Here is a 16,321-nt window from a genome sequence, read left to right on the forward strand (position 1 = left end):
TTACTTCCAAAACATTCCCACCACGAGACTAATAAGTAATAACATTAAAAAAAATTACAAGAATATATATAATTTTAAAATATGAATGCTAGTATAATTTTACAAGAACGGTTACAAGAAGAAAATTTTACCCGGAGTTCGTAATATTCTTGTTCGTTTTGCTATTGGAGTTCCAAATTCTCCTTCAGCTTTATTATACAAGTCCAATTGGATGTCTGCTTTAAGATGATCATCAGAAGACAACATCCTATCCATGCAAGTATACAATCCATCTTTAACTTCATCACAATCAGAAAATCTTTCTTCATAACGCAATTGCAGGTTCAAATAGTACTTGACCGCGTGTAGAGGATGATGAAGTTGTGGAGTCCATCGTGAATCAATTTTTTCCAAATGGGCTTGTATTTTTTGTCAACTCCCCCACAATTAAATTTTATTGTCTCTTTTGCCTTATCCATAAGTTCATAAATATATCCCATGGCCGATCTCCCCTCCGAATCAACTTCCCTTAACACACTTACAAGAGGAACAACACTCTTAACACAAAATGCAACATGTGGCCAAAAGTTGGGATCATTAATAACAATTCTCTTCACGACCTTCCCATGAGTTGTTTAAGATAGTGGTGAACAAACCCAATCTTCGGAAGCAAACATTTGCTCAAGTGGTCTTTTAACCTTATACATACTCTGAAGAGTGAGAAATGAAGTAGCAAAGCGAGTAACAGCGGGACAGAGAATTTCTTTACTGTTTGTATACTTTCTCATCAAAGAAAGTATAGTCCCATGACCATAAAGGAACTTCACAACCATCTTAGCTTGCTCAATTGTGTCAGAAAAAATCTTCAACTTTGCAATATCCTCCAACATTAGATCAATGCAATGCGCCGCACAAGGTGTCCACCAAATTCTATGTCTAGTCTCCATAATTTTTTTCCCTGCCTTAATGCAATTCGAAGCATTATCCGTGACAATTTGAATTACATCTTCCTCTCCCACCTCATCAACAACATCATCAAGATATTTAAAGATCAATTCTCCATTTTTAATAGAAGCTGATGCATCAATAGATTTCAAAAAGAAAGTGTCGGCGGGACTATTTACCAAAAAATTAATCAAACTTCTATTCTTTCGATCCGTCCAACCATCGGACATAATAGTGCATGCATATTTTTTCCATGCTTTTTTATGCTCCTCATATATTAGGTTGATGCCACCAACCTCAACTTTAAGTATCCAAGTTCTTAACTCATGCATTGAAGGAGGCATGAACCCTCTTCCATATTCCGCAATGCCCTCAACCATAGGCAACCAATAAAGATCATTCACAACATTAAACGGAAATGCGGTAGAGTAAATAAAACGGCCAACTCTACGCTTCACATCAACCAGTAAATCTTTTTTGTATGTCGAATTCAGAGTTGTTTGTCGAGGTTCAGAACTAACAAACCCATGAAGGGTACCTTTACCTTTTGATTCACCACTACCAGAACATCCAATTGAATTTCCCCCTACACTTCCAACTTTTGATGATTGCGTATTCATACTCTCGGGACCTTCACCAATCTCTCGTAACAATTCGGTTTGTTTGCTTTTAGATGCTCTAATTTTGTCAAGTGATTCTCTAATTTCTTTCTTAATATCATCCGGAACACTAACACAAGGTGCAACCCCTTTATGAGTTTGAGCTAAATGTTCCTTCAAGCGAGTAATCCCTCCATTCGATATATTATGATAAAATTTGCACCGAACAGATTTTTCCCCTTCATTTTGATAACAATATTTCCAACCAATATCTTTTTTATCTTTTTTTGACAAATTCATAGACATTGCAAATTCTAACCAGACAATCAAAATCCTAGAAAAACAAAAGAAAAAAAATCAAAACAAATAATTAGTTAATTAAAAAAAATGGGAATCAATCAAGGCATCTAGAAGATCGATCATTGGATCGATCCAGGGCGTCTGGATCGATCCAGATACCCGACTCGCGAAATCTTTGCTCCTTTGAGAAAAAAAAAACGAAGAAATGAAGAAAACGAAAGGAGGGAGAAAAGCTTACCTCCAATCGCTATCCCTCGCCGCCGCTCACAGGTCACTGCTCGCCCGCCTTGTTGCCCATCGATCACAGGTCATTGCTCGTCGCCGCTCATAGGTTTCTGCTTGCCGCTCGCCTCTCGCAAGTTGTCGCTCGCCGATCGCCGCCTGTCGCCTCTGCCCTACCTCGACGGTCACGATTCGACGCCTTTGCCCTACCCCCTACCTACTATATAAGCAATTTACAATTATAGCGCCCGCTATGAGCCGCTAAATCATGATAGCGCACGCTATGTTCGCTATCTACGCTTTTGTCCCGAATAACGTGGGCTATTCGGGACAATTGCTAATCAGCGAACGCTGCAGAGCGTTTGCTTATCGTAGCGCGTGATAGCGCGCTATGTCGCGCGCTATTCGCCGCTATTGAAAACCCTGATTAGTATAGGACTAAAGAGGCCATGGTTACTATATATGACTGTAACAAGTCCTGAGAATAATTATAATACTAGTGTCATTAATGAAATAGATTAATATGTGGATGTTATTTGAGTTTTATTATTAGTGCTAACTACACCAACAAATGTGTAGGATGAAATTTACATAAAATCTTATCAATACATGTCACTTTTTAACTTGTCTAAAAGTGACCCAAAAGGGTATGATCATATTTGCAAAATACTTTATGACAAATTGCGGTAGCAAATCATGATCTAAATTTTATGATTTCAAAAGAAATCGATATCACATTTACAAACATTATATGCTAAACAACAACAATAAATCATGATATTTCATTTTAGAGTGCCAAACAAAATACCCATGAATATTTTGAACTTTAAGTACGTATAATAATCAAAACAAAATATTTATCTTTATTAACAAATATAGAATAATAAAATAAATACAAACTCCCATTAGATGAGTACTTATTTTATAAGAACTCTCGTATTCACGACATGCACATAAAACAATAATCAAAATAAAATGTTTGTCTTTATTAACAAATATAGAGTAATAAAATAAATACATACTTCCATTAGATGAGTACTTATTTTATAAGGACTCTCATATCCACAACATGCGCATGAAACATTTTAGGCACCAAGCCCTTAGTGAGTGGATCTGCCAACATAGAATCTGTGCTGATGTGCTCTATCATCACCTGACGACTCGTAACTCTTTCTTTAACTATTAGAAATTTAATGTCAATGTGCTTTGATTTTGATGAATTACAGTTGTTCTTGGCATAAAGTTCTACGGTTTTATTATCATAGTTGATTTTCATGACTTGACAATGCCATCAACAATCTGCAACGCTATGATGAAGTTCCACAGCCAAATCCCGTTATTGGATCTTTATAGCATGTTATCAACTTTGCCTCTATAGTAGAAGTGACTATTAGTGTCTGTTTGATGGTTTTCCAAGATATAGCCCTGCCAGCAAACATCAAAATATAGCCTGAATTGGACCTCTTGCTATCCAAGTATCCAGTAAAATCGGAGTCTGAATGTCCAATCACCTCCTGGTTATCTGATCTCCAATACGTGATCCTTTAGTTCTTTACAAATACCACATTACTCTCTCCACCGCTTTCTAGTGCGACAGTCCTGGGTTACTTACATATCTGCTTAATATCCCCACTATGAACGTTATATCTAGACATGTACAAACCTATGCATACAGGAGACTTCCCACAGCTGATGCATAACGGAATTGTTCCATCTCCTTTATTTCAAGCTTAAGCCATGGATATTGTTACAAATTGAATCTATCACTTCTAGACATAGGCGGCACAATTTTGCATACAAGAATGACTCGAATGATTATGACTGATCTGTATGCCTAAAATAAAGGATGCTTCACCAAGATCTTCTATTTCAAAATTACGGGATAAAAATGACTTGGTTTCATACAATAGACTTTTATTATTGATTGCTAGCAATATATCATCTAATAAGTATAACAAACTTGCTCTCATTGAACTTAACATATATGTATTAATTAATAGGATTCTCCTTAAATCTAAATGAGATAACCATCTAATCAAATTTCTGATACTATTGATGGGACACCTGTTTCAAATTATAAGTGGACTTTTTAATTTACATACTAGGCGTTTTAAGTCCTCGGACTCAAAGTTCTTTGGTGAGGAATGTAATCTTTACGTCTATTTGATCTAGCTTCAAATCAAAATGAACTACAAATGTCATGATTACCCTAAGGAAGTCTTTCATTGACACAGGTGAGAAAGTCTTTTTGTAATCAATGTCTTCTTTTTGAGTGAATCCCTTGGCAACAAAACATGTCTTATACTTTTCGACATTGCCCTTTGAATCTTGTTTGGTTTTGAATATCCATTTACAACCAACAAATTTTGTACTTTCAGGCAATTCGATAAGTTTCCAAATATCATTGTCTGTCGTAAATTTCAACTCTTCTCGCATGACGTTAATCCACCTTTTATGATTTGAACATTGTTTAATTTCTTAGAAAGATGTAGGATTATTTTTCAACCCTATGTGAAACTCATGCTCTTGAATATAAACATAATCACGAGTAATCATGGATCTCCTTTCCCTCGTGAATCGCCTTAATGACCCTTGTATTTAAGGTGATTGAGGTACTTGTTCATCAATATAAGACAATATCTCACTCTGAGTGGAAGGACTCTCCAATTTCATTGGAGATAACATGAGAATATCTTGATTTACTACTCCTATTGGGTGTGCAATATCCATAATGTAGGGTATGGTAATTATACCACTATTGATTACACTAGTAATAACCACAGGAGGATCACTAACGCTTTCCTAAAAATATATTTCTCTAACCTTAGCGCTCACATTTGTAAGATCGTAAGCACGTGAGAGGGGCGTGAATCACATGTATTTGAGAAACTCGTTCTTTTTCGATTTTTAAAAAGCAAGTGCGCAGCGGAATTAAAAATAATAAAATAAGATGTGATCAGTTTTACTTGGTTTTGAGCCTTTGACGACTCCTACTTCAAGACCTAGGTCCTTTGGACCTTTCCGATGGGTAATCCACTAATCAATTGTAAAATTAGTACAAATAAAAAAAAGTGTAACAACCCTACACTTTCTTGAGAAATAAATGACTTAATTAAAATGTTACCCAACACGTGATGAAGAATATCTGGATTGAGTTCTGGTGTTGGAGATGGCTTAACTATAGCAATTAAGTGTAGTAGCGTCGCAGCAAAGTGGTAACACGAACTCGGGGCAGTTGGATGGTCAAAAATAAGCGTAGAGAAGTGGTATATTAATGTTGGCTGAAGACCTTTTTTTATACACCATTGGAGGCGCCTCTAATGGTTCAGGGTGCCTCCAATGTCACTTATCCGATTCGAAGTCTTCGTCTCTTATCTGCTCCGAGGTGCCTCCATTAGCTTCGAGGCGCCTCCAATGCGCTCCGAGGTGCCTCCAATCTACTACAGGGTGCATTCACTCAGTGAACTTCTATCCCTGAAGTTTATCCGTGCGGGGGTGCCTTTCTTGAGCTTTGAGGCGCCTCCCTGCAGCTCTGAGGTGTTAGGATCGAAATAGTGCTGGAGAGGGGGGGGGGGGGGGGGAATAGCTCGTTGCTTGCTTCTTGGTGATGATATGCAGCGGAATGAACAAGAAACAAAATTACAACGCTAACACAAGGATTTATTTGGTATCCACCTCAAGAAGAGGTGACTAATCCAAGGATCCACACGCGACACACATTACACTAATCAAAACACTCCTTCTCGGTCGCAGCCGGAGGCGGAGAAGCCTCGTATAAACTTACACAACAATATACAACACCCACAAGAAAATACAAAAGATACAAATGAAAACTCTTTCATCTTACTTAGTTGTTGCTTGTTGTTGCTTGTTGTTGCCTCTTGAACCTTGAAAGTGTAACTACACTTGTCTCCAAGTGCCTTCAAGAACTGGCCGTGAAATTATGGAGAGAGCTCGTGAATCGTCGTTGAGATGCACTATTGTCGCTGGAGAGGGATCACGAAGAAGACACTCGCCAACGGCTATAACCTGCGCAACGGTCGGATCTCAATCGATTGAATGACTCTCAATCGATTGGGGAGATTTGAATCGATCGGTTGATCGATTCAGAGCGCCTTTGTGCTCTTTGGAAAATGCCTGAATCGATTGCCCGATCGATTCAGCCTCTATCGCGCGATTTCCAACTTCCCAATCGATCGACTGATCGATTGGAGGTTTCAATCGATCAACTGATCGATTCAGAAGCTTACTATTCGCTCAGAAACTCTCCCAATTGATTAACCAATCGATTGGGGAAGTCTTGATCGATTACCTAATCGATCAAGACAGTTTTTGTACAAAATCGCGTCAACCAATTGATTGGCTGATCGATTGAACCCTCCAATTGATTGGCCAATCGATTAGCAAGCAGAAAACTGTGTAGAGCTTGAAACGAGCTTCGTTTCGCATCTGAGATCACCTTATTCCGATATCCGAGTCAAGAGTTATGATTTTTGGAAGTTTTCTACGTCCGAACTTCCTAGTTTCATGCCAACTCCCTATTGGACTTACGACCGCTAAGTGTTTAGTCAACTTTTAACCCATCAGGACTTTCTCTTTGCCAACTTCTTGTTAGACTTTTGATCACCAAGTGCGGTCCTCCTTGACCCACTTAGATTTACTATCTCGTGCCAAGTGCCCGGTCCTCCACGACCCACCTGGACTTCCTCCCACCAGATGTCTAGTCACCCTTGACCCATCTGCATTTCCTTGTGTCAAGTATCCGGTCAATCCTTTGATCTACTTAGATTTCTCAATATCAGGTGTTCGATCAACCTTGACCCACCTAGATTTTCACGTGTCTGGCTTTACTCACTAGGTCTTTCCATCTGCCTAGTTTCACTCATCAGGACTTTCCATCTGCCTGGCTTCAATCACCAGGACTTTCACCTAGCTTCACTCACCAAGATTTTTCCACTGCCCGGCTTCACTCACCGAGACTTTCACCTGTCTGGCTTCACTCACCAGATCTTTCCACTGCCCGGCTTCACTCACCGGGATTTTCACCTGCTTGGCTTCACTCACTAGGACTTTCATCTAGCTTCATCTACTAGGATTTTCCAACTGCCTAACTTCACTCACTAGGTCTTTCACCTAACTTCACTCACCTGGATTTTCCATCTGCCTAAACTCCAGTTAGGACTTTCCCAGTCAAGTATCCAGTCAACCCTTTAATCTACCTGACTCTTCTTCATATCTAACTGGTCAACCTTGACCAGAGGGGAATTGTATCAACAAGCTCCCCAAACGGGCAATTGCATCTGCAATCTCCATGTATTGTCAAACATCGAAACCCAAACATCAAGACTCAAGCTTGAGCCAACTCAAGCTTAATCAACCAGGTCAACCTTGACCAAAAGGATATTGCACCAACATGAGGCGCCTCCCCGTAGCTTTGAGGTGCCTTGAGCACTGTTCATCTAAAGCTGAGTTATGCATTTTAGCTCATTCAAAACCCATTAGTCCAAATAATAAATGTACTCTGCAAAACAGAGTTAGCATAATAGAAATAAGACAACATTATTAATTAGATCCGTTCTTACCAAGATCAAGATCTAGTTATGCTCTCAGCTTAGACTTTCAAAATGGATCTAAGCTGGCCCAACGTGATTGAGACTCGTTCTCACTTGATCATTCTCCTCCAGTGCTTACCTCACTTACCCTTACTGACTTACTTGGCCTTGATCTCTTGACCCATCAAGTCTTCCTGCCAGATGCCCCATTTGGACTTCAGTCAATCGTCTGGTGATCCAACTAGACTTCCTGCTAACTGTCTAGTCCTCTAACTCGGCTGGACTTCCAACCAATCATTTAGTCCTCCCTGACCCGACTGGACTTCAGCCTAGTGTATGATCCTTATCAAGTCTTTTAGTCTTGCACACATGGTAAAAGGATTAAAACACACAACATCTAACTTTAATCTATTTGTCATTCATCAAAACTTGAGTTTGACCATTTGTGCTAATTGTACCAACATCATCGTCCTCAATGAATTTGGTATTTCCCATTTGACAGAAGAATTTATTAGGAGGATTATAAAATTTATACCTCTAGGACTTTCTAGAGTAATTTACAAAATTACAAGTAATAGTCTTTGAGTCAAGTTTCTTTTTATCAGGCCTATAAGGTCTAGCCTCGCGTGTAAATGCCTAATGCTAGGCTTCCTACCCGTATGAGGTTTTAGTTACTGCCTTAATTGATACTCTGTTAAGTAGGTAAACTGCAGTCTTGAATGCTTCACCTCATAAAAATTCAGGTAAAGAAGTAAAAGTCATCGTACTTCTTACCAAATCTTTTAGGGTACGATTGCATCACTCAACTACATCATTCTAATTGGGAGTACCAGGCATGGTATATTGAGGCACAATCCCCCACTCAGCAAGGTAATTCACAAAAGATCCTGAACGTTATTTGCCTGATCCATCTTATTGACTATAATATTTACCGCCACGATTGTAGTTTACTTAGTTTGGAGTCTTCGATGACTCCTACTCTAAGACCCAGACCCTTTGGACCTTTTCGACCGGTAATCCACTAATCAATCGTAATTGAATACACAAACAAAGAAGTGTAACAACAACTACACTTTCTTTTAGCAATAATTAACTTTAAACCAAAACTGTTACCCAATACTTAGATGGAGATCTGAATCCGCTCGTGCATTGGTGCTGGTTTGTCTGTAGTAGTCGGGTGTAGCAGCATCGCGACACAACAATAGTACGAAGTCAGAGCAGCCGGACGGTCAAAGAATCGTGTAGAAATGTTATTTGTTTTCTTGGACATCTAGCATCCTTTTATAGATGAACCTGTTCTTATTAGATCCATTGATTTCAGGATAAACTTTCCGACTTCAGATTTTACAGATAATTCTATAGAGAAAGCTAATTAAATAATTCAGATCTTATCCATTGCTTCGGTTCAATTTGATTTAGTTTAGTCGTGTCCGGTTTGATTCACTCCATCCACTTGAGGCTCCTCCAATCACTATTCAATACAACAATCTTTCGGAGGCCATATCTTTTGACTTCGGACTTGGAATCAGGCTCTGTCGCGTGCAGGATTTAAAGATCTGCATACGTATCTATAGCACAGAGTTAGAAAAATATATGCATAAATAGTTTATTTATGAGTTAAATCTTGTCTTACCAAGATCAGGATCTAGTCATGGTCTCGGCTTAAACTTCCAAAATGAATCTAAATTGGTCCAACGCCTACAATCCCATTGGGACTCGTCTTCACTGGATCACCCTCCTCCAATTAACTTACCTCACTTACCATTTGTAATTTTTTGACTTGCCTCTTGACCCACCAGGCTTTCCTGTCGGAATTGCACATTCGGACTTAAATCAATCGTCTAGAATCGAGCATTCCGACTGGACTTTAGCCTGTTGTCAGGTCCCAGACCCAGCTAGACTTCGTGTCAGAATCACACATCTAAACTTCAGCCTGGTGTCAGGTCTCTAGACCCGTCAATTCCTACACACTTGGTAAAGAGATTAGACAAACATAATATCTAACTTTAAATCATTTGTCATTTATCAAAATCTGAATTTGATTATTAGTGCTAATTGCACCAACAATATATATCTGACAGCTTTAGTTTTCTTACCTAGTTGATTTTCAATTTCGGTTTAGAAAATTTTAAACATGTCAAAAGATTGCGATTTTTTGTGAATAAGGTACAAATAGCTGAATTGAGAGTAGTCGTCTATGCAGCTAATAAAATATATCTGCTCATTCCAAGATGCTTTAGGGAATGATCCACAAATATCCGTATGTATTAGTTCCAAAACATCATTACAACGGCTAGCTCCTTTATTTATTTTGATAGTGATCTTCTCCTTAACACACTCTACGTAGACATCAAAGTCTTACATGTCAAGGGAATTAAGAATTTTGTGTAACATTAACCTTTCTAGGCATTGTTTGGATATATGTCCTAAACGTCTATGTCACAACATGGAAGGATTCTGGTTAGTCAATTTACGTTTCATACATATACTATGCATAATCACGTTGTCAACCGTAGGAATGAAGATCCTTAATTTATAAAGCTTATCAACCGAGCAACCATTGCCAACCAACACTGAATTAAAGAAAATACTAAAAATTCTATTTCTAAATAAATAAGAATAACATGATTTGTTCAAACAAGAAATTGAAATTAAATTCTATCTAAAAGACAGTACAATAAATGTATTTTCTAAATTCAGAAAGACATCAATTCCTAAATAAAGTCTAAAAACAATTATGGACTCTATTGCACATTCTTTCCATTCCCTGTATAGATGTATCTTTCAGTATCATATGGAAGACGACTTCTGAAACAACCCTATATAGTGACGTTTATGTGAGTAGTAGTACATGTATCTATCTACCTAGTATCAGTGAGTACTATAACTAAATGGACTTCCGAACTAACAATTAAGAAGTTTACCTTTCTTTACATGTCAGTTGGTGTATTTGGGATAGTCTTTCTTCATATCACATTTCTTTTCGAGAAGAAACAAGTAGACTCCTTATCTTGTTTCTTATGCTCCTAATGACCATAATCCCTAGAATCTACAGTTTGCTTCCTGTACCCTTATTGTTGATCCTTTTTCGCTTCTTGTTCGAACCTTAAAAACCAGATGCTAGGTGAAAACTCTTAGATGTCTCATGTCTCAGTTTCTTCTCTTCTTGCACGCATTGAGCTATAAACTCATTAAATGTCAACTTTTCTTTTGAGTATTATAAGAAATTTTAAAGTAGTGAACCGTGCAGGCAGAAACATCAAGACGAAATACACCAACATACTCTCAGACATTTTGAGTTTTAGTACTTTCAAACTTGTGGTGATATTGGACATTTTTATTATGTAATCCTTGATATTTCCTTTGCTATTATATTGCATGGACAGTAAAGAAGTGTAGTAGTTTTGACCTTTTTGTTTGTCACAAAACGGTCTGCAAGTTGGCTTATGAAACTCCTAGCATCCTCCCTTTCAGTTATTGAGCCTCTTATTGGTGTCGGAATAGAGAGTCTCATGATACTTAGACTCATACAGTTAGATCATTTCCACTTTTCAAATTCAGCCCTCTGCTCTGCTCTGCTCTGCTCTGAAGTACTAGTACTAGTACTAGCTAGGAGTGCGGGGCGATCATGTCTCAATATATAATCTAAGTTCATGTAGCTCAAGACTACGATGATGTATTCTTTTAATTCTACAAAATTTGATCTAGTTAATGTAGGGATGTTATTAATACTGACAATTACTAATTGTACTAAAATTGTAAGAGTGAAAACATGTAAGCTCACAATTTAATTAAAGCCAATAACAGAGATAGTAAGATAATAAATATCATAAAAAATATGCAATAAAAGCATATGAATGGAATCCTTATGAGATATCAAAGATAACATTACATTTTACTCTTTGGACTAAAATGTAATTTATTGGCGGTACTCTCTATATAACTGAAACTTTAGTTGGCCATACAATGTGTCTTCCTTTAGATCGACCCATTGTGCACATAATTTGACATTTTATATGAGTGATATAGTGGTTCATAGCTCATAACAACCTTAGACAATCACGCAATATGCCTATCTTTGGGCCAACATATTGTATGCATAATTTGACCAAAATAAAAATTTTGCTCCACTTGAACATATATTTGACATAAAAGTACCTTTCCTTTGATTAATTACTTTTAGCAGAGATATACGTCTATTTACACAAAATGCACTACACCTACTTGTCTTCCCTTTGGGTCGACATAATAGTTCAATTTAGTAGCACGTGTGTATATAGACCTAAAAAATCCCTTGGAATTTTAATCGAACACTCAAGTTTGGGCTTATCAGCCGATTGATACTATAGGATAATCAATTACCCAATTGACCAATAAGTCTTCTGTATCCGACTTTGCGACTATCAATCGATTGATGTTGTGTGTCAATCGATTGGATCACCCAATCGATCCCGCTAGTCGATCACAACCTTTTGTGCTCGATAACACACTAATCAATCAGTTGTTGATCCTTGGCAATCGATTGGTGATTACCGGTCGATCTGCTAGTCGATCCCAGAGCCTTCTGTGCTCAACTCCTTAATTGGTAATCGATTGTTGAAAACCAGCAATTGATTGCCTCAAGCAGTCGATCCGGCTTTCTACTAATAAATGTAGCTTCATTCGATTCCGATTGATTATGTGTCTATGCAAGTAATCAATTCAAATCGATTTTAGGATCGAGTCAACCGATCAATCAAGCCAGTCGATTCCAAATGATTCTGTTCGAAGATTTTGGCTTGGCAATCGATTGCCCGACCAAGGGAATCAATTGAGCCATCACGAATTAACCTAAAAACAGATCAAACACAACGGTTTTCCACGAAAACAGCAACGGTTTTCCACGAAAACAGCGACGATCTCCGCCGTTCTTCGTAAAATACAAATCACAAGGAAAACAAAGTCTTATCCTAGGTTTTTCTTTTACAAGATATTCGACGATCAAATACTAGCAAATCTTAATCTGGCATGTAATTAACAGATCGACGAAAAACTCTAACTTTATTGCCATAAAACGGTGAAACAACCTGACTCTATACCACTTGTTAGAAATTGTTATCCCTATGCCTCAGGAATTCTACAAACTGAAGGAGAATTCTAAACAGGGAAAACAATCCTAAGCATGAGATTTAGTTTCATCAGAAAGTATGGCATAACAAAATAAATGCATCAACAGCGACAGTGAACATGATTGCAGTTGAAGAGCTATTGTTGTAAAGCGTCGTCCTCCTTGATCTCGAGATCTTGTGGAAGAAGAAGGAGAGAGAGGTCTTCTGGAGGAGTTAGGATGACGGAGCCGAAAACTCTCGTCAATGAGAAACGAGGAGTTGTGTCTCATGCTCTAATCCAATATGGACCAATCCAATATATAGCGGATTCGTATATGTTATCAACCCATTAATGATAACGGATCGGGTTAATGGGTTCTACATATCTAACCCACATTCAATAATCTGAAACCTAATAAACCGGAGTTAGATCACTTAATGAGTTCGGTATCTTAACGGCATAATCGGCATGACAAAACGCATGTGAGGCCACCTAATAGAAGATTAAATCCAACATGAAACACTGCTCCTACTTCAAACTTAATGCTTACAGAAGAATCATTTGTTCGAACTTGGAACATAGAGGTTCTTATAATGTATCATGTAATATTTTGTTAATCGCCAAGAGACCTTAATGTGGTTGTTTGCCAAAGAACAGATATCCTGATGAAGAGGCAGGTCAAGTACCCATGGCTTTCGTAGTACTACAGCCAGGAATCAACCTCAATGAAGAAGAAATAATGGATTTCATAGCCAAGCAGGTTTATCTTTATCTTCACTTTTTTTTATTCATTTAATCAAATCTTTTCTTATTCAACCGGTCTTGATCTTGAAGAAAATAAGATTAGGACTGAATCATTTGTTTTCAAATTGCTGTGTAATAGGTAATACCATACAAGAAGATTCGCAAAGTTGTGTTCATTGACTCGATACCCAAAACACCAACTGGAAAGATAGCGAGGGCAGAACTGCACAACCATTCAGTTTTCAGTTCCATGTCTAAAACATGACTGTGCATAAAATCCTATATGTATTATAAACTTATTCCAAGTATGAAAATAATCTCCTGGAGAAGATACTCCTGCTAAGCTTGCAAAACATGGAACTGAAAATCAAAGTTTACAAGAGCATTCGAATGCCATCGACTTATAACAACACATGCAAATGTTCTTGAAAAGTGTACTTATTTTGAAGATTGTGTAAACTGAAGGCTGAGCCTGTGGTCCATTTGATTTAAAGAATTCTTTAGTAGGAAAAAGAAGGTTGATTATCAGATGTAGAGATGATATTTTGTTTCTTTGATGTTGTTGTTATTGTGAATTTGCAATAAAATTTAATGTTATTTGCATAGCCCACTCTTGGCTTTTAAACTACTAGTTCACATTAACCTATTAGGTCAATTGGTCGCACAACTACGAATAAATTCGATTCCATTCAATTCCATTGATATGAGTGGTCCATTATTGTCATCTCACACGTTAAGTGTACTAACAAAGAGTCATATTGCACCTCATGTGCATGCACTTATGCATGCATCAGCATATTGGGTGCCATGTGTACATTGCACACGATCTATATGTAGTTGTCTCGTGCCGGTAAAAAATGAATACATTTGTTTCTAATGTCTCTGTCAATTTATCTGAACGTCAATATAAAAAAGATAAATTATAGACGATTATTAGCTTTTGAAAAGTGACTAACACATAAGGGAGTTATTTACTTCAACTTTATCAAGATTCGAACCCCAGACTTGATGATAGCAATATCTCATGCGCTAGCTACTAGACCGTGCCGAGAGAATATAGGACCAACATAGAGGAGGTAAATTATAGGTGACTACTAGCTTTTGGAATAGTGACTAATAATTTATCTCGACTTTATCGAGATTCGAACCCAGATTTTATAGTGACAACATGAGAGAACTTACATGTAGCTAAGGGTGAGTAAAAATTCGGTAAAACTGAATTAACCGGACCGAACCAACCGAATTTAGGAATTCGGTTCGGTTAATTCGGTTTTCGATTTTTTTTTTTTAAAATTCGGTTCGGTTTTCGGTGAATTCGGTTCGGTTTCGATTTTAAGTTTTGTAATTCGGTTAAACCGAATAAAAATATTTATTAATTTTTTTATTTAAAAATATAATAAATAAAATAAAATCTCTTCTTTTTTTAATTAAAATCAAATAAAATTTTAAAATTTAATTAATTCGGTCAAAAACTGAATTAACCGATCTTTTATCGATTCGGTTTTTGTAGAGAATTCGGTTGGTTTGATTGGTTAAAAAAAATCGATTTATTCGATTTTCGGTCTATTCGATTCGATCGGTTCGATTTTGACCGAATCCTCAACCTTACATATAGCTGTCTCATGTAGCTGTCTCATGGGACATGATGTAGAGGCTAGGGGCAAGATTCATTCATATTCAATCTGTTGAAGTTTAGTTTGTATTGTAATAGATTAAAAATAAAATAGTTTGAAAGTTGCAGTGTAATACTGCAACGTTGGAAGTCACGCTGCAACGTTACTAAGGTGTAGCCGATTCGAATGCAGCATTACAAAAGCGAGCCAGCAACACTCAAATTGGAATTAGCTTTGAAATGTTGCAACATTCATAGAACAATGCAACATTTTTAATACAACGCTGCAACATTAAAGCCAACGCTGCAACATTGCACTATTTTCTAAAAAAATAAATAAATACAAATTCTAATTTTGAACAAATAATTGTATTTCTGTGTAAACCAACGTTGTTGTTTGATGTCTCAATGTTGGAACAACCATTGTTAAACTTAAGAACTCTATAAATAAATGTTCTTAGTCAGATTAAACAAACTACAATCATTCTATATTCTTATACAAATAATCAAAGAACTTACTACTTTGTTATTTGAGAATATATTATATCTTAGAAGAAATTATCTATTATAATCAAGTCTAGCAAGATAGTAAAGATAATAAACTCTTTTAAGGAAAGTATTCACGTACCTTAGATTCAATTCTTGTTCAAGTTATGTGTCATTCTCTCACCAACCCAAGTTATTCAACAATCTTAAAGAGTTAAATTATTCATAACCATGGAGTCCACTCAAGAATTTACCATTAAGGTTATGAATCAAGACTTTGTCAAATTAGATAGACTTGATGGGATAGGAACAAACTTCAATCGGTGGAAAGATAAGTTGATATTCTTTCTACCGCATTGAAGGTGCTTACGTGCTCAACCTTAATCTTCGCATGATCCTACATGATGATTCAGAAGAATTAAAGAAGCAATGGACCAAGCGGGAGGATGAAGTGTTATGTAAGGGTCACATCCTCAACGCACTTTTGGACATGCTCTATGATTTATTCACGACGGTAAAGAATTCAAGAGAGATTTGGATAACTTTGGAGCATGAATATGCTATCCAAAAATAAGGACCAGATAAGTTTCTTGTTAAAAAAAATAATGTGAGTTTAAGTTAGATAATAATTCTCCTCTAATAGATAAAATTCATAATCTATAAGTGATTGTTTCAAAATTTAAGGACTATGGGGTAGAAATTTTAGAATCTATGCAAGTAGGTATTATAATTACTAAGTTGTCATCTTAGAATGATTATTGATGCAGTGATAAGGAAGAACCCACCTATCACGA

At 37.0% G+C, this 16,321-nt stretch overlaps 1 protein-coding gene across 2 annotated transcripts in view; it reads left to right on the plus strand.

Annotated features, from left to right (window-relative positions):
* Positions 1-16,321, plus strand: part of LOC121977001 (4-coumarate--CoA ligase-like 7) — a 31,700-nt gene that overhangs the window by 3,643 nt on the left and 11,736 nt on the right. Inside the window, exons 5-6 of one of the 2 annotated variants that reach the window (XM_042529467.1) lie at positions 13,343-13,445; positions 13,569-14,039. In XM_042529467.1, coding sequence (XP_042385401.1) covers positions 13,343-13,445; positions 13,569-13,694 — 229 coding nt within the window. In that variant the 3' untranslated portion in view covers positions 13,695-14,039. Of the gene's footprint in view, positions 1-13,342; positions 13,446-13,568; positions 14,040-16,321 lie in introns of those variants that run through there. The other variant, XM_042529468.1, reaches the window with a different exon arrangement.

The sequence above is a fragment of the Zingiber officinale genome, chromosome 4B, assembly GCF_018446385.1.
Source record: "Zingiber officinale cultivar Zhangliang chromosome 4B, Zo_v1.1, whole genome shotgun sequence".
NCBI lineage: Eukaryota > Viridiplantae > Streptophyta > Magnoliopsida > Zingiberales > Zingiberaceae > Zingiber > Zingiber officinale.